General features: G+C 45.1%; 2 protein-coding genes and 1 long non-coding RNA gene across 4 annotated transcripts in view; 2 read left to right on the top strand and 1 right to left on the bottom strand.

The window, feature by feature from the left end:
• The window catches only part of farsb (phenylalanyl-tRNA synthetase subunit beta), a 36,439-nt gene extending 29,874 nt beyond the window's left edge, over positions 1 to 6,565 (bottom strand). For both annotated transcript variants that reach the window (XM_060074516.1, XM_060074517.1), the window contains exons 1-4: positions 6,555 to 6,565; positions 6,332 to 6,436; positions 3,477 to 3,532; positions 3,206 to 3,360 (exon numbers count right to left, since the gene is read on the bottom strand). In XM_060074516.1, the coding sequence (XP_059930499.1) occupies positions 3,206 to 3,360; positions 3,477 to 3,532; positions 6,332 to 6,389 (269 nt within the window). In that variant the 5' untranslated portion in view covers positions 6,390 to 6,436; positions 6,555 to 6,565. The remainder of the gene's footprint in view (positions 1 to 3,205; positions 3,361 to 3,476; positions 3,533 to 6,331; positions 6,437 to 6,554) is intronic.
• Positions 6,566 to 8,650: 2,085 nt separating this feature from the next.
• acsl3a (acyl-CoA synthetase long chain family member 3a) overlaps positions 8,651 to 27,095 on the top strand; it is a 34,337-nt gene continuing 15,892 nt past the window's right edge. Inside the window, exons 1-6 of the mRNA XM_060074114.1 lie at positions 8,651 to 8,888; positions 12,338 to 13,054; positions 14,553 to 14,730; positions 18,947 to 19,056; positions 19,471 to 19,609; positions 21,653 to 21,803. Of these exons, the coding sequence (XP_059930097.1) occupies positions 12,677 to 13,054; positions 14,553 to 14,730; positions 18,947 to 19,056; positions 19,471 to 19,609; positions 21,653 to 21,803 (956 nt within the window). The 5' untranslated portion in view covers positions 8,651 to 8,888; positions 12,338 to 12,676. The remainder of the gene's footprint in view (positions 8,889 to 12,337; positions 13,055 to 14,552; positions 14,731 to 18,946; positions 19,057 to 19,470; positions 19,610 to 21,652; positions 21,804 to 27,095) is intronic.
• LOC132473840 (uncharacterized) lies at positions 21,810 to 26,752 on the top strand. The gene is made up of 2 exons (XR_009529488.1): positions 21,810 to 22,637; positions 23,113 to 26,752. It is a non-coding gene; the product is annotated as an uncharacterized LOC132473840 (long non-coding RNA).

Raw genomic sequence — 27,095 nt, 5'->3', positions numbered from 1 at the left:
GGTGTTTGGTGTGGTGCTTTAGATTGCTCTGCAAAAAAAGCCCATCATCCACTGTTGACGGTTTTGGTTAACTCCTCTGCTCCTGATTAACATATCCAGCACCGGAGAAGTCTTGCTCGCTAACGCAAAACCGACCGACAGTTCAGGCGTCCAACCCGACTCGTTTCATCCAAATTGTGCGGGTCACCCGAACCAATGCAGGACTCTGCCTCAGGTGCCATAAAAGGCTTTTCATACGGGAGCCGTTTGTGTTGTCTGATAAATTGATAATGCATTCTCAATGGAGACGGAAACTGTCACTTCCGTGCTTGTCGAACGCATGCGTGCGCACGCCCGGAAACCGTTGGGATAGATGAGAATCACAATAAAATGTGACGCCGAATTTGAAAAAGCACATTGTAATTTCTGCATCTATTATCAAAATATCTATGAGTAATACAGTGAAAATAAAAATGTGAATACTTGGTTAGCATGTTGATTAACAGTGTGTGCCCCGAAAATTTCTGGTTGCGACCCTAAAATTTTCAGTTAGGGGCAACAGTGCTCCTAGTGAAAAAAGTTAGTCTGGAGTCCTGCCGAAGAAATCCAAAGGAGAACAAACCAACCCTTATTCCGAGCTACGTCAGGAGGACTCGGGAGCTGTAGTTTTGCGTTTTGTTCAGTTCTGCGCTTCTGTGTGTAGCAGAGGAGAGGTCTAAAGTTGTTACATTCCGTTTCATTCGTTTTATTACTAGAAGAGTGGGCTGGGGGTATGACTACGACTGTCTCACACCAAGACCAACACAGATCAAGAGCCGACTCAGTGGTACGGTGCACAACAGTTTTCATTTAGTCTGAGTCAATGGCCGTCACCAGTTCCTTCCACATGAATTACATTTTGTGGCAGTCCTCATAATGATAAAACTTCAATGGTGAATTCTACCTCATCCATAGTGATAGGTTCTGCCGGTCTATTATCCAGCCTAAACTGAGCCTCCTAACAACTTGGGGTTGGGATTAACATGGACCCAACACCGGTCAGACAGAACACACAGTTGCCATATTCATTGTTTTTTTTTCCTTTTAATGTAGCCACCTTAAAATTAAGTTGGATTAAAAAAATCATCACCATTTTGACAGCAGAATCTGGCCACAGGTACGGCCACACTGAACGCTTTTGAGTAGGGCTGCACAATATATCGAATTTTTATCGCGATGACGATATTGGCTTCCCACGGTGACATGTGTTCTCGCGATATTTTCGCAATATTTTTTTTAAATAATGCTTCCGCAAAAAAACGAAAACGAAAAAAGAAACGAGCCCCGCCCATGCAGTATACGCTCTACCTCCGCTGCAAAGCAAACCAAGCGCTCCCTGTACACCTGCGGTCTGCGACTGCGCGAGTACATCGGCGGCGGCGCGAAGCCTGGAAAAGACTACCGATTACCTTGAAAGACAAACACAATTAGGCCTACAATGTTTGAAGGAGTTGAGGTCGAAAAGCTCATCCCTCGTCGCGGATCTTCTTCCGTTATATGGGAATATTTCGGATTTAGGCCAAGTGATACAAACCAGCAAAAAACCATGTGCAAAGGGTGCCGGAGAGTTGTGGCTGCTTCGCATGGCAACACAACAAATTTATTCAGCCACCTGAAAGCATACCACAGAATCCAATATGAGGTTTGCATGAAGGCCAGAAGTGTTGCATCGGCTGCTAAAGTCAGCTGTCCCGGTCCCTCGTCAGCTGCAGCTCAGACTTCAATCAAGGCTAGCATGTACAGCGCAACACCATATGCCTCTAAGTCACAACGACACACAGTAATCACCGATGCAATAACTTTCCATTTGGCAAAAGATACGTGTCCAATAAATACCGTCAGCAATGAAGGGTTTAAAAAAATGGTTAACACAAACAAAAAGTATGTAATCCCCTCGCAAAATAATTTTTCCACAGTTGCATTACCTGCACTGTATGCAAAACGCCGAGGCGAAATAGAGAGGGATCTCACATCTGTCGAGTACTTTGCCACTACCACTGACCTATGGTCAAGTAGAACGATGGAACCGTACATGAGTTTGACAGTTCATTTCATCGATGATGATTTTGCGATGCAGAGTAGATGCCTGCAAACGGCATTTTTCCACACTGGAGAGTTAATTGCCCAGGGACTGAGGGAAGCGATGGCCTCTTGGGGCTTGCAGGAGGAGTGACTTGTCTGCATTACAACAGACAATGGGTCCATTGTTGTCAAGGCAGCTTCTCTCAATAACCGGACTAGGCTGCGGTGCTTTTGGCCACAGGCCAAAGCACCCGGCTACAAGTTCCCCTTCAGAGACGTATCCCGGCTACAAGTTCCCCTTCAGAGACGGTTTTCAGCACTGGGGGTAATGTGGTGACCTGCCTTCGCTCATCCCTAAAGCCAGAAAATGTTGACAGGCTGGTGTTTCTTTCCAAAAATCAGTAAACTCTAAGGCAGTGCCCTTTCTGCATAGTCCTGCATTTAATTGTTTTGATTCTTTTTTTTCCCGCTTCTAGGGGGTCACGTGAATAAATACCTATTTTACAAGTTCAACATAAAACGTTTACAATTTAAACATTGTAGAATCTTTGCCCTGTTTTAAGTTGGTGTTATGCATGCAGATTTGTACATTAGCAGGAATATAGCATAATAGATCACGGATGTTAAAGCAGTGTTAAGTTTCCGTGAATGTTCAATAAGAAAATGTATCACTCAAATCAATGAATAATTGTGGTAAATAATCGTGATATCAATATTGATCAAAATAATCGTGATAATCATTTTGGCAATAATCGTGCAGCCCTTTTCTAGCCCCCGGAGTAGAAAATCCGTATTTTTGCATGAGGAACCATTGTTTTAGGCACGTAGATGCGTTACACGCGCTAAAGCAGCGCGTTAGGCGCATTTTACGCACCTAACTAGGCGCCCAACGCACCTACGCTCACAACGCACCTATGTGTGACGCAAAGCCGCGATATCCAATCAGCGTTGAGAAGAATTGGAAAACGTTTTTTTTGCCAGATTTGCCCATTTCAAAAATTGGATCATGGGCGCCCACCGCCCAACATTAATTTAATTTTATGGAAATTGTAAAAAAGGTTGCTTGCAGTGGTGCTAGGTAGCGATAGAATATAAATATGCCCTGGGTGGGCCCATGAATCTCAAGAGTGGCCAGATGGGAGTGAATTAAAAGAAGTATACACACTTATCCTTAAAGACCTGCAGTCCCCGGGCGAGGCCTTCCAGACACAGCAGGTCATAGCGGTTAGCTGGCACATCGATCTTGTACAGCACCACCTCGGAGGCCCCTGATGCCTTGCAGTCCCCCTGCTCGCGACTGATCTGCTCTCTCTCTGTGGTCTGTAGGGGTCACATGGGGTTAGTTACTGTTGACCATTTTAAACATTAATTACGACATATTTACTGTAGAGTGAATACTCTTATTTGGACCTAAACAAGGATATGCATGTACTTACTATTTCATCCAACTCAAGCCCAAACTCAAAGCACAGTTCATCAAACTCCTCGTCCGCTGTAACAGATAACGGTCTCTGTTAAGACACATGCATGTTAAAGGGAACTTTAAAGTACACATTGATTCTGTTGATTGGTGTACTATACTATGGTACTACTATCTTTTAAATGGAATGCAATTATAGAGTACTAATTGTAATGAGGCCACTCTACCCACATTACAATTAGTACCCATATTCCCTACACAAGTTCACCGTCAACCATGGAAAGCAACAACCAGCTCATCTGGAGCTGTTAGGGAAGTTGATAGGGCCTAAAAAAAAAAAAAAGTTTGGTTCCTGTTGGTTGTCAGTTGAGGTCATGGGTAGGTAGGAAATTTATTTTATTTTTTTATTTTATTTTTTCCAGCGGCAGCAAATGATAGGTAGGTTGTTTTCATTTAAAAACGAGAAAATTCGCTCATCCTTGTACAGAATGAAGAGGTGCTGTACCAAAACGTGATTATAGTTTGCATAAAAAAAAAGCTCATAAAATAATTTGGGTCGCACATAAATTGACAGGGTCGGTCGGAAACCGGAACCAAACAAAAAAAAAATTTAGGCCTAGTTGACACATTTATACCTCAGGTGTCTTGCTGAGGGACATACCTCAGGTTTCTTGCTGAGGGACATCTATATAGGTGTCTTGCTGAGGGACATCTATACCTCAGGTGTCTTGCTGAGGGACATCTTTATACCTCAGGTGTCTTGCTGAGGGACACCTCAGCTGTCTTGCTGAGGGACACCTCAGGTGTCTGGCTGAGGGACATCTATATACCTCAGGTGTCTTGCTGAGGGACATCTATTCCTCAGGTGTCTTGCTGAGGGACATCTATATACCTCACGTGTCTTGCTGAGGGACACCGCTATACCTGAGGGACACCTCTATACCTCAGGTGTCTTGCTGAGGGACATCTATATAGGTGTCTTGCTGAGGGACATCTATATATCTCAGGTGTCTTGCTGAGGGACATCTTTATACCTCAGGTGTCTTGCTGAGGGACACCTCAGCTGTCTTGCTGAGGGACACCTCAGGTGTCTGGCTGAGGGACATCTATATACCTCAAGTGTCTTGCTGAGGGACATCTATATACCTCAGGTGTCTTGCTGAGGGACACCTCAGATGTCTTGCTGAGGGACATCTACCTCAGGTGTGTTGCTGAGGGACATCTATATACCTCAGGTGCCTTGCTGAGGGACATCTATATACCTCACGTGTCTTGCTGAGGGACACCACTATACCTGAGGGACACCTCTATACCTCACGTGTCTTGCTGAGGGACACCGCTATACCTGAGGGACACCTCTATACCTCAGGTGTCTTGCTGATGGACACATTTATACCTCAGGTGTCTTGCTGAGGGACATACCTCAGGTTTCTTGCTGAGGGACATCTATATAGGTGTCTTGCTGAGGGACATCTATACCTCAGGTGTCTTGCTGAGGGACATCTTTATACCTCAGGTGTCTTGCTGAGGGACACCTCAGCTGTCTTGCTGAGGGACACCTCAGGTGTCTGGCTGAGGGACATCTATATACCTCAAGTGTCTTGCTGAGGGACACCTCAGATGTCTTGCTGAGGGACATCTATATACCTCAGGTGTCTTGCTGAGGGACATCTATTTCTCAGGTGTCTTGCTGAGGGACATCTATATACCTCACGTGTCTTGCTGAGGGACACCGCTATACCTGAGGGACACCTCTATACCTCAGGTGTCTTGCTGAGGGACATCTATATAGGTGTCTTGCTGAGGGACATCTATATATCTCAGGTGTCTTGCTGAGGGACATCTTTATACCTCAGGTGTCTTGCTGAGGGACACCTCAGCTGTCTTGCTGAGGGACACCTCAGGTGTCTGGCTGAGGGACATCTATATACCTCAAGTGTCTTGCTGAGGGACATCTATATACCTCAGGTGTCTTGCTGAGGGACACCTCAGATGTCTTGCTGAGGGACATCTACCTCAGGTGTCTTGCTGAGGGACATCTATATACCTCAGGTGCCTTGCTGAGGGACATCTATATACCTCACGTGTCTTGCTGAGGGACACCACTATACCTGAGGGACACCTCTATACCTCACGTGTCTTGCTGAGGGACACCGCTATACCTGAGGGACACCTCTATACCTCAGGTGTCTTGCTGATGGACACCTCTATACCTCAGGTGTCTTGCTGAGGGACATCTATATAGGTGTCTTGCTGAGGGACATCTATATACCTCAGGTGTCTTGCTGAGGGACATCTTTATACCTCAGGTGTCTTGCTGAGGGACACCTCAGCTGTCTTGCTGAGGGACACCTCAGGTGTCTGGCTGAGGGACATCTATACACCTCAAGTGTCTTGCTGAGGGACATCTATATACCTCAGGTGTCTTGCTGAGGGACACCTCAGATGTCTTGCTGAGGGACATCTATATACCTCAGGTGTCTTGCTGAGGGACATCTATTCCTCAGGTGTCTTGCTGAGGGACATCTATATACCTCAGGTGCCTTGCTGAGGGACATCTATATACCTCACGTGTCTTGCTGAGGGACACCACTATACCTGAGGGACACCTCTATACCTCAGGTGTCTTGCTGATGTACACCTCAGGTGTCTTGCTGAGGGGCATCTTTATATCTTAGGGGTCTTGCTGAGGGACATAATTATGCCTCAGGGGTCTTGCTGAGGGACACCTCTATACCGTGATTGGTTAGGAGGCAGGAAATGATGCAATCATTTAAATACTATATTCAATGTGGCAAAGTAGAAAATACTAGCATAGTAGTAGTAGCATTCACTATGTGGTAAGGAGGAGATTAAAGAACAGCAACTCACTGTACGTTTTCCCCAAGGCTTGGAAGAGAAGATCCCGTTTCACGCTAACAGTCGGCATTTTGTCAGCTAATCCTTAGCCTAGCCACCGTGGAAAGAGGACCCCTTCACAGTGTTGCCATATCGAGCCAAATTTCCCGCACAATCTGGAAACACGCGGTACAGCCATCGACCCATTAAGATTGGGCGGAAAATCTGTCCCAATCTGGCAACCCTGCCGCTCATAGACGTCCGCAATACTGCCTGACTGTAAAGAGGACCCCTTCAGCCGCTCATAGACGTCCGCAGAAGTGTCTGACGGTAAAAGAAAATAACGACAGGATCTAAGCTTTTTATTTGCTGGGAGCAAGAAATCAATATAATATTTATCACAAAAAATATATAAATGTATATCAATGATGTAATATAAAAAAGCTTAAAATATAAAACCTTAGCAAATATAAAACGTGGCTTGTCTGCAGCTGCAATGCTAGCTTCTGGAAGTGTGCGGATAAACAACGAATAAACCCAAGAAATAAAACAACAGGTACATTTACAAGAAATAATACGAGAGTCCACCTTGAGGTCAAAGACTGAATTACACATAAGACTTTACAGAGCAGGAAAACACTGCCCACATTTACACAGTGCCTATAACATATATTTCTTTGGGGATGGTTACTACTAGTAATAGTACCACTAGTACCGATGGTAGTCCCCTAATACTACAACTAGTTCTCGTCTTTATTACATTACATGCACATCAATATGTATTATTTTGATTATTCAATGTAGTATAATTGTATTTATTGATTTGTTTTAGGCTACAAAATATCTTTAGACTTCCACCTCCATTTAAACCATTGCATAAGCTCTTATCAATATACCAGCATATATAATGCTCCACCTCTGGGGATTGTACTGACTTCAGTTGAAGAACTCAATCTAACTTATTATTGGACGAAATGTCATGTTGAATCTTTCCTATGCCTTTATACTTATATCACATAGCTTTTCTCATGTTTAACTTGAAAAGCTTTGGTTCGTGAAGGTTTTCTTATGAAACCTCTCACATGAATCGTCCATCCTCACATCTGATTTTAGAATTATGAAATTACAGCCAAAAAAAATTGGGGCTAGACTATAAATCCCACAGAGAAAGTTGTCTGGCAACAGATGGGTCAGTCGCAAACGAAGTTTTAAGTGAACGATGGGAGTAGGCTCTCGACCACGAGCCGTTTCATTTCTTTTATTGTATATATAGTTTGCCTAGGCAGAAAGATATGAGATCTCCGCACTACGGCTGCTCCATGCATGCAATATGTGTGTGCAGTGACTTACTGTCACGTCACGTGCATGTATGCAACCAATAAAGTGGGGATAGACAAGGATCATACCCTTAAAACAGGTTGTGTTAGAGATCGATACGGATCTCTCCGGTCTCAGGGGAAAATAAGCGAATGATGCACGACCATTCAAAAATAATGGTGGGTTTTTAACGGTACAAAACGTAATGGTAATGGGTGAAGTTTCCCATTAAGTGAACTTGCAGCAAGCACTAAGAGGCGAACTTAACCCCCAACATTTGCATTACGATACATTATAGATTACAATTATTAACATCACCTGATAAGTTCTCACTCATGTTCAACCATCGCAAGCATAATAACTGATTCATCTGATTAAGCAAAGTAGCGCAAAGAAGTCACTGCGGGTATCCATAAATTGTAGTTGTTATGAAGTCTAGTCTCACAAAATATCTCTTTTTCTGGTTTTATGTCATAGCATACGCCAGGGGTCACCAACACAGTGCCAGCGGGCACCAGGGCGCCCGCAAGGACTATATTGAGGAGGGGCCCGCAGGCCTGTTCTGAAAATAGCCCAACTCATTCTTGACCAACTCTTTCCCACCTTTTTTAAGTCATTGTTTATAATTATTGTGAGAAATCAGTAATTTTATATCTCTGAAACTCCTCTTATTATGAGTAACACACAGACCTACCTCATACACTAATTAGGTAGGCATGCATTTTGAATGTAAACACGAAAATGCATTAGGCCTACATATATAAATAAAAAATATATACATATGTTATGTTATGTTATATATATATATGTGTGTGTGTGTGTGTGTGTGTGTGTGTGTGTGTGTGTGTGTGTGTGTGTGTGTGTGTGTGTGTGTGTGTGTGTGTGTGTGTGTGTGTGTGTGTGTGTGTGTGTGTGTGTGCCAAAGAGTGTTTGTTATAACACACAACGTAGTCTACATTGGTCAAGAAATACAAAATAAATAATAGTTGTATGTACCTTATTAAAAACTGGGACCTGCTTGATTTTAAAGCCTGTGTGTCTCTGACCTAAAGTGACCTAGGTCTGAGCCGCTCACGGCACGCGCCACCTGAGCTGGTCCAATCAGACGGCCTGGAACAGACCGACACGATCAAGCCCTTTCCGTACTTCCTGAGCGGCCGCGCAGCCGCCTGCACCGGGGGAGCGACGCAGACTGATGCCGTTCGTCTGACCGCCGTACCTGCGCTCATCACCTCGGTCTGCATCCGAGGCTGCGACAGCGAGAACTATCCCGGTAGGAATTGTATATTCTTGTAATTTGATCCGTTATCCACGCAGATACACAGACAGATACACAGACGTGCTGGATGCGTCAGGAGCTTATTAGCCTACAGACAGTGAAAAACAGTCCAAATGAAGGCATGCCCAATTCCTTTATGCATGCTTATTACAAAGGTTTATAAGCTTGGACCCTGGCCCTTTATTCCTGACCAACATACGCCTATAATGTGCTGCTGTGCTCAATGATACTCAGGGATGAATAATGTATAGCTCAATGTCATGGCTTGTCTGACAACCCTTTTAATGGTACAGCCTCCCAATGCTAAGCCTAGGATGGTAGAAAGTTGGCCGTTAAAAATACATTTTAACGGGAACCATCATGGAACATTTCTCTTTTAATCCAGCCTAATAACGTAGTTGAGTGGTCTCACTCGTTTTCTGCACCATGAGGTGATCATGTTTCCGCTTCAGCCCTGGAGCTGAGTCAGTGTTGAGCTCTGAATGGTTCCTCATTTTGTGTGTGTGTGTGTGTGTGTGTGTGTGTGTGTGTGTGTGTGTGTGTGTGTGTGTGTGTGTGTGTGTGTGTGTGTGTGTGTGTGTGTGTGTGTGTGTGTGTGTGTGTGTGTGTGTGTGTGTGTGTGTGCGTGCGTGCGTGCGTGCGTGCGTGTGTGTGTGTGTGTGTGTGTGTGTATTGTAGGTGTATTAAAGGGTGAGTTTGAATACACAAAAGAGCAATTGTCTCACAAGGATGATCCGATGTGACTTTGGGAGCAGGTTATACGCAGATGTCGTTCTAGTATTTGCATTATTATGTTTGCCTGAACACCTTTATTTAACCAATCTATGGAAAATATTTCCACGATTGAACCTACCCACCTGTGGTCGGAAGACAGTGGAAATTTGGTCTGTTGCTGGTGCCCACCAAATTGTGAGATACTCTAAAGAGAGAGCATGTCCATTTTATCCTGCAAACTCAAACACACACACACGCACACGCACACACACACACACACACGCACACACACACACACACACACACACACACACACACACACACACACACACACACGATCTCAGTCAAGTCCCTGTCTTGACTGAGATCATGCTTCAGCTCCGGCATTCTATTGGGAATCACATACCTTACTATTTTAGGGGCTAACTAAACACATAGCCTACTAGGTTAGGGGCTAAAGAAACACATAGCTTACTAGGTTAGGTAAGGGGCTAACTAAACACATAGCGTACCAGTTTAAGGGCTAACTAAACACAGATCTTACTAGGTTAGGGGCTAACTAAACACATAGCTTATTAATTAAGGGATAACTAAACACATAGCTTACTAGGTTACGGGCTAATGGTGCGATCCAGTTGTATGGTACGCCCACCCGTACAAGTCGTAAGGTGTAAATCTCCCAGCTGTCTTGCGGTAGTTCACAGAGGAATGCCCCCTTTTGGTCGGTCCCACTCGTCCCACTCGGGATTCTGAACTGGTTTGCTAAAGAGGCTAATGTAGCTAACAATAACAATGACTAGCCAATGACAAACAGGAACCCTATAAGTGCTGCAAGCCATGAAATTACGTCACATTTTCGCTAGAGCAGGTCGGGCGTACTGGTGTACTATACAAATGCATCGCAGCATAACTAAACCCATAGCTTACTAGTTTAGGGGCTAAATAAACCCATAGCTTACTAGTTTAGGGGATAACTAAACACATAGCTTACTAGTTTAGGGGCTAACTAAATACATAGCTTACTTGTTTAGGGGCTTACTAAACAAATAGCTTACTAGGTTAGGAGCTAACTAAACACATAGCTCACTAGGTAAGGGGCTTACTAAACACATAGCTCACTAGGTTAGGGGCTAACTAAACATTTAGCTTACTAGTTCAGGGGCTGACTCAATACATAGCTTACTAGTTTAGGGGCTAACCATAAAGTTACATTCACAAGGAATTACATTCCCTCCCTCAGCAACCACACAGACACACAGATATGCACATGCACACGCGCACACACACTCACTCAAACATCATGCACATGCAAAACACAAACACATGATTGTACGTTCTAGGATAGCATAATATTGCTCCAATGATCCAATTAAGTTTTTTTGTACATTATGCACTCATGCAGCATAGTTAAATCAAATGGTTTTACAATACAGTTTTAATTCTTTGAATCAAGTATAAAACTAATGAATGTTCCTAACACATTAGCCTCAAACCATAATTCTTTGGTCCTTCATTCTGCAGCCCTTGAATGCCATTTTCCATTATGTACATTTACATATTTTAGTGAAGCCATGATATTATTATTTTTGAATCAGGAAATAAAAAGTAAGCTATAGATTTGTATTGCACACACTTACTTGAATGCATACCATTTGTCGGCTTAATGTAAACATTTGCCTAGCTCAAGCGACCCTGTTGAAAATGAAAAAGGGCACTGCAGTCACCACCCGGTTCAGGTCTAGAGAGCCAATGTTCTAAAGGCCCAGTCCTGGGATTTGCATGATCCAATCATACATTCATATATTCTATTCTCCTCTTTTGGAAGCCAGCTGATCAGCCCTTGGACCATTTGAGGACTGCACAGATGAACCACTCCACTATAGTCACCTTGATTGCAGCTAAATTAAAAAGGATTTCTCAGTTCTAAATCCAACCCTGGTTCTGTAGTACTCGGATGGGGAACCTCCAGGTCCCAGCCCCTGTGAGAGGGGGACTTGGTGTGAGGGGGAGGGCCAGTTCCTACAGTGGACACCAGGGTTTACTGAACTGATGTATTCATACCTCATCTCACCCTCCACGCACTGCACTTACCCAGGAGCCCTGCATTGATGCAGCTAGAGAGAATGATGTGGTTGGAACTGTTTTGTGTGTTTTAGTATTGTAGAAGAGTTGCACCACGGAAGTCCCTGCTGCTAGGTAGGGGAGATGAGTGGCAGTCTTATGAATAATGGATTATGTGACTTGTGTATTGGTCGGCCACAGCCGTCAATTTGTAGGGTCCAAATAATGACCTCATCATCAGGTGAGATGTGTCCATGTGACCTGAGTGGTATATAACTGTAATGTCATTTCTAATGGCACTGTGGCTCCAGCCCATTTGCTTGAGATAAAGCTGGTACTCTCTGTGGTGCTCGTCTCTTATCAGCAGCATACTGTGAACTCAGTCATGAACAAACACATCAAACACCATTCAGCACTCGTACATCTCCGCTCTTTCACACACATCAGGCCCAATGTTGTGCTAGCAATGGATGAAACCTGCATCTCTGCTCAACAGAAACAATGTGGTCAGAGGGGCCACTTCCTCCACATTCATTCGAGAACACAACCCTTGTTTTCCTTTGTGTCGCTGTTTCATCGTTCCATGATTTGTGTGTATTGTTGCCCAACCTCCGACCATAAGCAGGGATTTACGCTGTGCCAATGATGCTCTCATTCTTCACCTCCAGGAGCATAATCGGGCCTCTGTTTGAGACGAGGAGGCGGGAGCACCGTCTAGACCAAGGTCCGGCTCTCTCACAGAGGAAGGGCCGAGCGAGGGACCTGCTCGGCTGGAGACGAGAGAACCACAGGAGAACTTATTTGTATTAACTCAGAGCCATAGGAGGCGAGGTGGGGACGGAGCTACCCCCGGTCAGCCCTTCTCTGGCCCAGGCTAGTCCAGCGCTGTCCTGATCCTGGCTGCAGGCCTGCTGGGACTCCACCAGACACCTGCTTCCTTACTGGTCTTGACACACACACACACACACACACATACACACACATACACCCAGGGCCCTTCCAGAAGCATGAAGCTGAAGGAGGACCTGAACCCCATGCTCCTGCTGCTCTTCCAGCTAACGGTGGGGGTATACGGCCTCTTGACACGGCTGCCCTTCTACCTCCTCGGCTGGCTGGGGTCCGGGTCCCGGCCTCCCTCTGGGGGCCCTCAGGCCCAGAGGGACCACCGTGACAAGGCCTGCTCCGTGTCGGGCGAGCCCCAGGGGCCCTACAGGGCCCTGGCCTCCACCCAGAGGCTGGCCAGCACCATGCAGCCGGGGGTGGACACCCTGGACAAGATGTTTGAACACTCGGTGCAGAGCTTCACCCACAGGGACTGCCTGGGCACCCGGGAACTGATCTCAGAGGAGGACGAGCAGCAGAGCAACGGCAAGGTGTTGAAGAAGGTATGGAGTCTAACACTTTCCCACCTCACACCTTCACCAGCATGAGACAGACTGTGAAAGGATCTGAATCCACTGGGACCTAACTGTGATACAAGTGGCCGCTAAAATGACTAAAATTACTCATTTTAATAAATGGTACTAATATAAACTGAGGTCTGACAGCAAGAACACTTACATTATGAATGAGGACTAATTATAGCAATGAGACACACGATGGAAAGAGAGCTTGGTTAGCAAAATGCTTTCAGAAATATTTTTCCAATGCTACTAGAATTTGCTATTTTAAAGAGGCTATATTAATTGTACCTTGGTTGTAAGGTGTTTATAAGTGTGCTTTCGACATGCTATAAAATTAGGATAGTGTAGCTTGTGGTTCAAAGACCCGCCTCCTTTCACAACAGCAGCTTCTGATTTTTCCGTGTGTTGGCTGGTCAATTAGAACTATCTCTCAGCTCCAACAAGAAAGAAGGGTGACAGTTGGAGAGTGAAGAGGGAGCACTGAGAGGGAGAACAGGGTCTGGTGCTGACCTTTAGCAATGCAGTGACAGAGCCTCTGTTTACTAAGAAGGTTCCACTCAAATCACCTGACAGTAAACAACACATACTTAATACTTACTGTGATGGCCCAATGCAGGTTTTTGTGCATATTTGTGTAGGATAATAAAGGCTATTACATTAACTTGCGAAATCATTTAGATTTACCAGAGTAACCATACCAATCGCATTTGCCTGAAACATTTAATCCACTTATAGCTCAATGTTGAAACACCGGTTCAACAAAGGGTTGGTTTACCTTGTGTGTGTGAGGCTGCTGCGCTTGAAAAGTAGAGCGGGTGTGTGTGTGTGTGTGTGTGTGTGTGTGTGTGTGTGTGTGTGTGTGTGTGTGTGTGTGTGTGTGTGTATGCCTATGTGTGTGTGTGTGTGTGTGTGTGTGTGTGTGTGTGTGTGTGTGTGTGTGTGTGTGTGTGTGTGTGTGTGTGTGTGTGTGTGTGTGTGTGTGTGTGTGTGTGTGTGAGTGAGTGAGTGTCCAATGCTGCATTGGCTAAGTTCAAGCAATAGGTGCCACTATAACCCCAATGAAAGATATGAATAAATAAATAAATAAAGCTGTTTCAAGATCTTGAAACAGCTCATGCTGGTGGTTCTTCTTCTTTGTGTTTCCATGTTACATTGGTGTTTCAGTGGTTCATCTTACAGTATTGGTGGTGTTTGATTTAAGTTTTGGACTTAAATTGCATCTAGATGTATTATGGAAAGGTACAGCATATAGGAACACCTCATGGTTCATAAACATAAAGGATCCTTATGATGGATCTGGTCTGTGTGTGTGTGTGTGTGTGTGTGTGTGTGTGTGTGTGTGTGTGTGTGTGTGTGTGTGTGTGTGTGTGTGTGTGTGTGTGTGTGTGTGTGTGTGTGTGTGTGTGTGTGTGTGTGTGTGTGTCGCTGAGTCTCTGTGTGTCTGTGGCTCTCTCTCACTCTTCCCTATCTCTCTCTGCAGCAGGTCCTGGGGCAGTACGTGTGGATGTCCTTCCAGCAGGCCCAGAAGGCTGCCTCAGAGCTGGGCAGTGGGCTGGCCGCGCTGGGCCAGCAGCCCCACTCCAATATCGCCATCTTCTGTGAGACCAGAGCCGAATGGATGGTGGCTGCCCAGGCCTGCTTCCTGCACAGCTTCCCAGGTCAGACACACACACTCACATTAAAACAAGAATTCATGCCCCTTTGCTGTAACGCATTCACAGCTCACGTCTGGAAATGCCTTGTTTGTTGTTGGACCATTTCAGTGTAGTTTGTTCTTCTCTTGTACAATATTAAGGTGGTCACAACAAAAAAGCTATACGTTATAATAATTCATTATCCTCACACTGAACACTGTGGAGAGACAGACAGATAGAGATGGACAGATATAGGGAGAGAGGGAAAGACAGAAAGAGATAGAAACAGAGAGAGAGAGAGTTTTGTGTTGATGGCGTCAGAGACGGGGTTGAGAGTCTACGTGAGCATCTGATGTTGATAGAAGCAACGAGGGAGTCAGCCAAGTGTCCCCCTAATGATATATATACAGGGTGTGTGTAAGTGTTTTTGGTGTGTGTGTGTGTGTGTGTGTGTTAATGTATTTGTGTGTTTTTGGTGTGTGTGACTACATCTGTACGAGTCAGTATTTACAGTCCAAACCCAAACAAAACCATTTGTGCAGTCTCTCTCAATACAAAATACATCTCTGAAATCCTAAAGGGGAGAGTGTGTGTGTGTGTGTGTGTGTGTGTGTGTGTGTGTGTGTGTGTGTGTGTGTGTGTGTGTGTGCGTGTGCGTGTGTCTGTGTGTGGGCGCAGTGCATGAATGTGTGCGAGTGTGAATAAGGCCCACGACACATACACATACAGACACACTTACACACACGTACACACCAGTGGAGGCTTCTCCATTGAGGAGAGGGAGGAAGATCCTCCCTAACATTGTTGAGAATAAAAAATTTAGATTGCCCCGACTATTGTAATGAATTAATGCCCTTAAATATGACTACTTTATTGCCTTTGAATATATAATGTTCGTTTCCCTGGGTAAAGGGACATTAGCACCCCCTATCGCCTATTGACAATTACTTCAGGGAGGAACGTCCTCCCTCCGCCGCCGTTGACTCCCATTCATTTGCCCGAAAGTACTGGCGGCCGGTGGATAACATGGGTTTCAATGGGAGCGAGGAGGAAAATCCTCCTCTGAGTGGGTGGGACCTTAAGGGGTCTGATTCGGGCAAAAATCTATCCGTCTGCGCTATGAACCAATAAGCAGGATCCCTGGATGTTGAGCAGTGTTGCCAGATTGGTCCGATTTCCCACCCAATTGGGCTACTTTTAACCATGTTAGGCTGGAAAAATTATCATTGGGCGGGAAATCTGCCCAATCTGGCAACGCTGTCGATAACAAACCCGGTCTGCATTGCCGCGGTGCTCAGTCTGAGAGACGCAGAGCAAGTGAAATCTGCGATAGCGAGATCCTAAATGCACAATGGAAACATTGGAAACGGAGGACATTGTTAACGTCTTATTACAAAAACCATTCCATTCATTCAGAAAGAGGTAGACCACTTCCCAAAATCAAGGTCATCAGAAGTAATGGCAACGTCAGTGTTGTGAGTGCTACATGGTTTGCTGCATGACTTACTGGTAGCATTACAATCAATTGTAACTGAAAATAAACATAAACATAACATAACTTCAGTCAGTGAGGGCAAAAATAGGCCCAATAATAGGCCCAGATTTTTTTATTTACTTTTACAAATCAATAGTAGGCCTGATTTGACTAATATGCTTTGCATCCTTTCCTTCTCAAATTACAGTGATGCCACTGGTGGCTTTGTATACATTTTGTTCACATAACTCCCTCCCTGCTATTTTGTAGTTCACCAAAACACCCTGAAACAACTTGAGTCCCACATTCTTATGCCACCATACACCAACAGTGCAAGCAGGCCAATGGCAACCAAGCGCACAGTCCTTCCTCCCTCACTTTAAAAACCACCAGCCGCCACTGGTACACACATACATACAAACACACGCACTGCAGGAAGTTTTGGACCACCAGGGTGTGGGGACATTAGTCACGTCCTTAAAGCAACAATTTTTTTTGTTTTATGAATTATGTTTGCGTAATCCATGATACATTTTTCTCTCTTTGTGTTTCCAATCCGTCTGTCTGTCTGTCTGTCTGTCTTTCTGTCTGTCTGACTGACTGAATAATTTGCATACTCTGACTGTTTTTATTATTCAAGCCACTCGCAGGCAAGAATGAGTATACATCTGAGGTGTAGGCTACAAACTCGATTAACTATTTACAAGTGCAAAAACGCCAACATATTCTTTCGCAGATCGTACCATCTTTCCCCATCTTCGTTAAATGCGACGGCATCATCTTCTCTCCCATGATGGTCAGCAACTTGCGGATTTCACTCTCTCTCCAATTAGAACTATTCATTTTGGTAGCGCTCTCTACAACAGAGACAACGCAGCAACAACTCTACCGAAGTCCTGCCCCTGGAACCGCGAAGCCGTCTAATCGCATTTACATGAAAATGAAACCAAGAGGGTGAAAATGTCCGAGAGGGTAAATCGGCGTGCGCAATGAAGCGGGTATAATACCCCGGTCAGTGTAAACGCGCGGGCCGTGCCGGCATAAACAGACACACATTCATACATACACACATTCATACACACATACACACGCACGCACACACACACATACACATACACATACACACACACATACACATACACATACACATACACACATACACATACAGATACACACGCAAACACTCTTGCTTGTCTTGTTTTTCCCCAAAGACCTCTAAGCAGCGTTCGGTAGAACACTTCCAATTGGACACCATATGTGACTGGTATCTGTGTGTGTCTGTGTTTGTGTGTGTGTATGTGTGTGTGAATATAGTGAGAATTACATTGTTTACATTGACATTGTTGTTTACAGTGCTAATGAAACTGTACAGAACAGCCATGGTGTCTGAAGTGTGGTGTCAGGAGTGGATCCTGCTGCTGTACCACTCTGGGTCTGACATAACGTTGGGCAGGGAGGGAGGGTTAAACTGAGGAGACGGGAGCGGTTGTGAGGCCAGATCACACACTTCTGCTTCCTGTCTGCCTGAGAAGATCCATGTGGCTCCTCAGGGACTGTACACAATACTTCTGCAGAGCGATGACGACAAAGCCAGCAGCTCCCAGATCAGATTCATGTGGCTCCTCAGGGACTGTACACGGCCCTTCTGCCGGGGGATGACGACGGAGCTGCCGCACCTTTTGTCTTATATGCAGACCAGCCCGCCTGTCCTCTGATTGGTCGAACCACTTTGTTGTCCTTTCAGATAAATACTTGCAGGATTGAGCACATGCTACCTGCAAGTTTAAAGAGGCTATATTGATTGTACCTTTGTTGAAAAGCGGATTATAAGTGTTTTTAGTACATGCTGTAAAAGGAGGTTGGTGTAGCTTGTGGTTTAAAGACATTCTAACCCACCTCTTAGAACAACAGCAGTCTCTGATTGGTCCGTGTGTTGGCTGGTCAGTCTGAGTGAACCAGAGAGGAATAATTGTACAAGGAAATACCAATTTACCTACAAGTGCCATGTCTGCTAAATCTCTTTCAGTCATGTTTACTTAATCTCTCGATACTCGTCGTACTTTTCTTTGAGAGGCATCCCACAAGTTGCTCAATGTTAACTTTGACAGAAAAGGCGAGTGCATGTGCTGCTGATATATTATGTTATAAAAGGCAAAGCAAGTGTTACTGGGCTCCGCACATGGTCTGCCTGCATGGTGCTATGGATGACTCTCAACCCGGGGATATGTTGTCTAGTTTCAAAGTGACAGCAGAGGTTAGCTGAACTAGCTGAAGTTACATAATGAAACTTGCTGAAGTTACACACTGAAACTAGCTGAAGTTACACACTGACACTAACTGAAGTTACACACTGAAACTAGCTGAAGTTACACACTGAAACTAGCTGAAGTTACACACTGACACTAGCTGAAGTTACACACTGAAACTAGCTGAAGTTACACACTGAAACTAGCTGAAGTTACACACTGACACTAGCTGAAGTTACACACTGAAACTAGCTGAAGTTACACACTGACACTAGCTGAAGTTACACTGAAACTAGCTGAAGTTACACACTGACACTAGCTGAAGTTACACACTGACACTAGCTGAAGTTACACACTGAAACTAGCTGAAGTTACACACTGAAACTTTATTTTTCATTTCCATAACTCCAGCTGTATGCGATCGGCTTCCGTTTTCCTATGGAGGCTAACTTAATATCTGAATGAGAATATAGATATAGATATGAATAAGTAGTGTGGTATATTTGTGTTTGTTTTGCAGTGGTCACTCTGTACTCCACTCTGGGGGTCCCGGCCATCCTCCATGTACTGAATGAGACCCAGGTTAGGCATATTATCACCAGCAGTAAGCTCCTGGAGACCAAGCTCAAGGTGAGAAGCACACACAGGCGCACACACACACACACACACACACACACACACACACACACACACACACACACACACACACACACACACACACACACACACACACACACACACACACACACACACACATATGCACTAAACATGCACATATACGCACACATACACACGCACACACACACACTGAAACAACACACACACACGCACTCACACATACACATACATACACATAAAAATACACACACACACACACACACACACACACACACACACATACTGAAATAACATACACAAACACACACAGACACACAGATATAACACACGCACAAGTCCAAAGAAACTGATTTCATAGTCATACAATTTATAGTCATACTTTTGCTTGTGTTTGCGTGTGCTGGTGTGCTTGTGTGTGTGTTCCAGGCCATTCTGACCCAGGTCCCCAGTCTTCAGCACATCGTGGTGGTGGGCAGCAGGGCCTCCTCTTGGCCAGACTACCCACAAGGCATCAGGATCAACAACATGACCGCCGTCCAGGAGCTGGGGAGGCGCCCTGAGAACGGTACAGACATGTTCACCTGACTGATTCTGTGGTCCTTTCTGTGCGGTTTCTGAAGACGATACAGCACGTCGTCCCGGGCCTGTTGATAAGGAAGCACAGAGACCCACATTAACACACTCTGCCCTACTCTTATCAAACCACGGAGGAGGGTGTGTGTGTGTGTGTGTGTGTGTGTGTGTGTGTGTCTGTGTGTCTGTGTGTGTCTGTGTGTCTGTGTGTGTTGGGTTTCCGGTGGATCTGTGAGGTCATGTGAATGAGGAAGTGCTCACATCTGCGTCAGATTAAGGTCAAGTAAGGGGGCCTCTCTCTCTCTCTCTCTCTCTCTCTCTCTCTCTCTCTCTCTCTCTCTCTCTCTCTCTCTCTCTCTCTCTCTCTCTCTCTCTCTCTCTCTCTCTCTCTCTCTCTCTCTCTCTCTCTCTTTCTTTCTCTAAGGGAGGAGCCATGGTTGGGGCCAAGGGACCCACAGCAGCTTAGAAGGACGTAGTCACTCGTTAACACACAAGCAGGCACTCATATAAACACATGCAGTACCACACACACACACACATGCAGTCACTTATCCACACAAGCACAGAAAGTATTCACACAAACAAAGCCAAGTAATGCACGCATTACATGAAATCACACACGTACGCATAAACACATTTGCCTACACATTCAGTCACTCATATACACAAACAAACAAACACTCAGACACACAATCTCTCTTTCTTTCTCTCTCTCCTCTCTCTCTCTCTCTCTCTCTCTCTCTCTCTCTCTCGCTCTCTCTCTCTCTCTCTCTCTCTCTCTCTCTCTCTCTCTCTCTCTCTCTCGCTCTCTCTCTCTCTCTCTCTCTCTCTCTCTCTCTCTCTCTCTGTCATTCTCTCTCACATTCTCTCTATCTCTCTGTCTTTCTGTGCCGCTGTGTCTCGCACGTCATCAACAGTCTTAGGGGTCCCGCTTAGTTTTTTTCAGAGCCAGCTGTGTGCCGATGTCCTCAAGCCCTCAGAGACACACACACACACACACACACACACACACACACACACACACACACACACACACACACACACACACACACACACACACACACCACGCTGGAGACACAGAGAGAGAGAGAGTGCTAATGTCTCTTACTGTCTCCATGCAGAGCTGGTCTTGATGCCAGACGAGGGCCCATAGTTCACAGTGTGAGTGTTTGTTTGGACTTCAGGAACAAGCGGTGGGGTCACGCTGACCCCTCTGTCCTCTCCCACACATCCACCACCTGCCGCCCGGAGCTCTGTCTGTCGTCCTTACACATATCTGAGGTCCTGGTAGAGACGGAGAGACGAAGCTGGCTGTTGATCTATTATTCCAGTTCAATGCAAGTGGTTCCGTTGAACTAATACCTTCACAATTGTTAGGAAGATATTCTCTATCTTAAAATGACAGTTTCAACATAAAATATAAATATATAAAACAATCCCTCATTCACAGAATAGAAGAAGAAGCTCAGTTTATTGCAGTGGTTGTAATTCAGGATGCCTTTGTAGTAGACTGATATCATTCAGCACTAAGAACTTTCCCTACACCATCATCTGACCAGAGCACCAACAGGGTGGAAGGGCCCTTAAAGGGCACTTAAAGAGCCTTTGGGCAATTTAGTAAAGATTCCCTAGGTTGCTAGGACATGTCACGAACACACGCACACACAGCTCCTTCTGTGAGAGTCAAGCTGTAATTAAAACAGACTGCATGCATCTAGTCTCTGCCACTTGTACACTTAAAAATCTCTTTAGGAGAGAGGACTTCAAATGGACGAACAGGAGACCCTGAAGAAGGGGAATCAGAAGGCAGATGGAGGGACATCGATGGCGGGATGGCAGAATCAGGGACCCGGTCTGAGAAGTTAGCAGACAGGTGGAGCGTGCTCTGTGCTCCCCAGAGAGCCCCCTAGGCCTAATGTAGGCTCATCATCTCTGTTGCTCCGTGTCTCTGAGACACAGGGTGCTCTTGTTTACCACCATCGCGGTCCACCTCCTGCTCCGTGTTGATTGGTTCCCTCCCTTTGTGTTTCCCCAGCGGCTCGCGGGAAAACGCGGCCGCGGCCGGCGGACCTGGCCGTCATCATGTACACCAGCGGCTCCACGGGGGTCCCCAAGGGCGTGCTCATCTCCCACAGCAACCTCCTGGCGGGCGTCACCGGCATCGCGGAGAGGGTGTCTGGACTGGGGTAGGCCGCCTCTCTCCGGCCTTGCTGACACCTGGCTGACTGACCGTGGACCGCAGGGCAGAGTCATGCAATGGTCAATTTTTTGAGACCCGCCCCCGCCCGCACCCGCAAAGTTCAGCACCAGATCCGACCCATCACCAGTGATAATAGTAAACTCAAATCCGCACCCGCCCGGACCCGTTAATATTTGGCCCGTTACCCAACATCAAATAAATGTGCTTTATTTTTATCACGCACTATTGGAGCACATTTCATCAAACAAAGAAATCAAAAGCCGCAGTAGTGACGTGATGGGTCAAGTGTCGTATTGTTGACTAAAACACATAGGCTACTGTATTTGCGATGTGGTAATGTTGTATGTCTATTGTATTAGACATACAATATTTCACATATTTTTAAATGATGTTTTATTTCAGCAAACTAAAATACTGTTTTGGTTCTCATACGCTATCCTCCCGCAAGGAGTTAATTTCCTGCCCGTGAATTTTAGGGAATTCACAATCCACCTGTTTTAGCAACTTTTATGCGGGTACCCGCCCATTGCAGGACTCTGCCGCAGGGCTCACATTCACATCTGCATCTAGGGCATTTAGCAGAAGCTTTTATCGAAAGCCACTTAAATCACACATTCACAAACCGACAGGGAATATACCGTGTTAGGTGACAACCAGCTCGTCAGGAGCACTCTAAGGCGTCTTGCTCAGGGACACCTCGACACTCCGGGAAGGAGCCGGGGATCGAACTAGCAACCCTCTGGTTACAAGCCCATTGTCTTTTGAGTGAGACTTCTTGAACAAGATGAAGATGTGAGATTGAATAAGGAACCCAAAGGCCGTGCCCTTTTCTACCGTCCATATGGAAGTAGTTCCTGGCTCTCATGGCTGTCTCCATCTTCTAATGAAGCTACAGTATTTACCTGAGTTTTAGCAGAGCTCGGGTCAAGGAGCTCTTTTGAAAGAGGACAAGGTTCTTAGGTACAGGTGACTCTAGTACATCTCAGTTGATCCACCCAATGTTTGAGAGGAGAACATCCTGGCTGCGGTGCTCTGCACTCGGGAGGAGCCGGTGTTTAGACTGAGCACGTTTCGCTCATCTCTGAGGACGTATCATTCATCAGTTAATGACTTGGTACAGTACATTTCCTACATATATCTCCAAGTCAACAATAACAACTGTATATGTGTATGTCAGTGGCAGCTGGTGGTTTTTAAAGTGAGGGAGGAAGGACTGCGCGCTTGGTTGCCATTGGCCTGCTTGCACTGATAGTGGCCTATTGTGGCATAAGTTTGTGACACTCAAGTTGCTTCAGGGTGTTTTGGTGAATTACAAAATAGCAGGATTGGATAATTATGTAAATTGATACAAATCCACCAGTGGCAGCATTGGACTTTGAAAGCTGGTTGGCAGCATGTCTTGGAGTACAAGGGAAGAAGGAAAGGATGCAAAGCCAATTAGTCAAATCAGGCTTTGCCGTCAAGTTTGATTGGCTGTCACGGTCAAACGGTTTTGAATTTGAAAAAGCTGTTTGGCAGGTTTGTTCGGCTTGGTCTGAAGATCATATAGGGCAAGTTTCATGATGATTGGACGAAATATGTGGCCTGTGGATATGTAATATTGATACAGACAACTTTAAACATGGCGGCCAATTTCTGATGTTGCCATGGGAAATATTTTATTAGCTATATGGCTAACAGTATCACCAGACATTGAAAATGTCTGGTGATACGTCTTCATTAATTATAGCGCCCCCTAGAGGTCGATGGTCACCAAATTCATTGAGTGTCCCCATGATGATTTCATGGTTTTATTTACAAAGTTTGGTTATGATGTGTGAAAGGGCTACTGAGATATTGGCTTACTTTCTGTTTGGTGACTTTGCGGTCGATTTGATTGGCTGTAGCGGCCAAACGGTTTTGATGTTTCTATCAAGCATGGCCTGAAGAGTTTCGAGATGATTGGACAAGATTTGTGATAGGAATAGCATTTTGAAGGTTTTTGACATAAACCAAGATGGCGGAAAATCCATCATGGCGCAAAATGACGACATTGAACTCAGGAATCCAATGATACTTTGTTTGAGAATATTGGATCAATGGGTCAAAAGTTATAAACATGAATGCATGTCCAACTTTGACCTGTTGGTGGCGCTAGAGATGATGAGCTAGCGACCTCAAATTAGCTTCATGTGCTAATGGCACTGTCCTGAACCAGTGTGCCAAATTTCACAACTTTTCACCAAGGCGTTCTATGGGCTGCCATAGACTCCCACTGAAGGATTATAATAATAGGAACTCATAAGAAAACAATAGGTTGTCTCGCAGCTTCGCTGCTTGACACCCAATAAAGAAACAATAGCTTACCAAAAGTGATAGCATTTAAAATGCATCATGCTCTGAATCATTCACTAACAACCTTTCCAGAATATCAAACAGAACGGTCAGAATAACAAATAATTAAAAGAACAACAAGAACATTATTTAACAACTATTTACATGGGCTGTAAGCCTAACATTGCTTGAGGCAAATGTGGATGTTAATGGATGTTTCAGAATGTTGGTCATGGTGTAAAGCCAATTAAGTTTGAGGGACTTCATTCATAGATCAAGTCAACCCTCCTCGCGGGCTCTGCAGCTCAGCCGCTGGCAGCCCGCCCGCAGGCTCCGCAGCCCGGCCACGGGCTACGGAAACATCAATATAAGCGAACAGAGCCGCACTGTACCGCAACGAACATTAGCACACCGCTCGATGGAAACGAGGCTGAGCGGGTTTGTTGGTTCTCGTAACCTAGACTTGAGGCGATAAACCCTCCCGCCGGTCTGCTCCACAGCCAGGGTGCTTATTGGTTCATAGCGCAACCAGGGCTTCAGCCTATTCGTGAATACACGTAGGTGGGATCCCGATCCCTTAGCTAGTCACACCCACTCAGAGGAGGACTTTCCTCCTCTCTCCCATTGAACCCTATGTTATTCACCGGCCGCCAACACTTTCGGGGAAATGAATGGGAGTCAATGGAGGCTGAGGGAGGAACGTTCTCCCTGAAGTAATTGTCAATAGGGGGTGTTAATGTCCCTTTACCCAGGGAAACAAACATAACATATACATATATAGTCTGGACAATCTACATTTTTTATTCTCAACAATGTTAAGGAGGATCTTCCTCCCTCTCCTCACTGGAGAAGCCTCCACTGGTGTTTGTGTGTGTACATATATATAATATGTGTATCATCTCTTAACCCAAAAGTAGAAAATACGTAATGACTAAATATGGCAAACAATTCTCTGAGCAGCATTAGGACAAGATGGACCCCTGACTATTCCCCCCAGCTAGTCTGTTGGCTCCCAAACCAAACCGGTGACATTTAGGGCTGCTGTTGTTGTTTACTGGCAGTTTCCACTCAGCAGCTCAGTATGGAAACTTTAGAAGCTCCCCTCCAATCCTTTCCTCGTTCCTTGAATATCCCCAGAAGCCTCATGTGCTGTAGAGGAGAGTAGAGATGGACCCCCGTCCATCAGCAGGGACCTCCTCAAGGACAGCTGACAGGTTTCTTATAGCAGTACATCATATCATTGTTGAGAAAACATGTTGGAGTAATCTCGCATTCCCAAGCCCTGCACCTTCCCGCCCAATGTGTCACAGCCCACAACAGGGCCCAGGGCTGCTGGGACATGTAGTTGTGGATCAGCTTCAGTGGAAGAACTGGTTCAGGAAGTGAGATCCATTAATTTCACCCACTAGCATTTTTCCTTTACAGGTTTTCTGAGCATTTGTATCAGTCATGTGAAGCTGTCCTGAACAACCTTATGGGGGTTTCCAAAGGGATCCCATGGGGCTCTGTACCCCCTTAGGGTACCGATCGGCTGATTGGCTAAGCAGCCAAAGACACCACATGTGTTTACACCTCCCTTCCTCCCTGGAGAGGAGTGGGCGACGGGAGGCTTGAGAGGAAGTGCAGAAGAGAGGGAAAGGGGAGGACTATGGAAAGAGGGAGGATATGCGATGGGGGATGAGAAGGATGGGAGGTTACGGGGGTCAGGTCCGTTCTGGGGCCTCATTACAGAAACTTCCTAACTCTGAAATCCTATCCTATCTTGAGATAGGAAGGCATTTAGGGGTTGTGATATTACAGAAGGAGGTTTCCTAACTTAACTTGGGAAGAAATCCTATGTTATCTTAAGATAGGAATTTAACCATTACAGAACTTTCCTAACTTAGGAGTTTCTTAAGTTAGGATCCCTAAGTTAGGTAGCAGCACTGCTAGTAGGTCTGTATGACAATGAAGACGAGGAACATCACGACAGAAATGTGATGGCTAAAAGGCTACCGAGACCGCATAATGATTTGTTACATTTGTATTTTAATTTCATTTTATCGCCTGCAAAGACATTTAATTTTGAATTTGGTGGAAGAATTACTTTACTACTTTATTACTACCTCTTCTTGTTCTCTCTACCAATACCCGCCATGACCGTAGTACTAGTGCTACTAGCTTGCCGTTATTAGCAAAGATCCTCAAAAGTCTCTGTTAATGTTAAAAGTTACTCATTCTATCAATCTCATGCACACTCTGAGTGCAGAAACAGACAAAACCTGACGATTGCCGATCGAAAAATCTGATTGAAAGAACAGTTAGGATTACCTAAATTAAGATAAGATAGGATGCCAAAAATAAGATAGGAAACGGCCAATAGGTTAGGGACTGCTTCTGTAATAGGAAATTAGGATTTTTTCCTATCTTTGAGTCCCTAACTTAAAGGCATATTGTACGATTTTCAGTGATATGCACTTTTTAATATGTTGTTGAAATTGGTTTATACATCCTGACAGCAATAAATAACTTATGGGCAATGAAAAAGAAGCGAAAAAAAAACGAATTCTGTATCTGCTATAAACCTGTTAAAATGCTTACCAATCGGAGACATTGTACCCGAATCTAAAGAACCAATCACAAGCCTGCGCGTTCTCTCCCCTCTGTGTACGAGCCTGAGCCGGCCTGAGCGCGTTCACGGAGGGCAAAGAAAGCGTTGTTATCATAGTAGTTCATGACAGTGGACTAGACCTAGTGAGCCTACAACGTTAACACGATGGAAGAAAAAAAAACAGAAGTTACCACTGCCACCGTTACTTGCCCCGGTTCTTCCTTTTAAAAAGGCAAGAAAAGGAAAGACAGAAAATTAAAAGGCAGCAACAAAAAAAAAGTTGGAGAATGCTCGAGGAAAAACGAGAATAAATATTGGATTCGCTTTTCAGCGATGGCGACAGCTGAGGGAGTTGAATGGCCTGAAAAGTGACGC

Source organism: Gadus macrocephalus, chromosome 16 (genome assembly GCF_031168955.1).
Source record: "Gadus macrocephalus chromosome 16, ASM3116895v1".
Taxonomy (NCBI): domain Eukaryota; kingdom Metazoa; phylum Chordata; class Actinopteri; order Gadiformes; family Gadidae; genus Gadus; species Gadus macrocephalus.
This window is presented reverse-complemented; position numbering and strand designations above follow the sequence as displayed.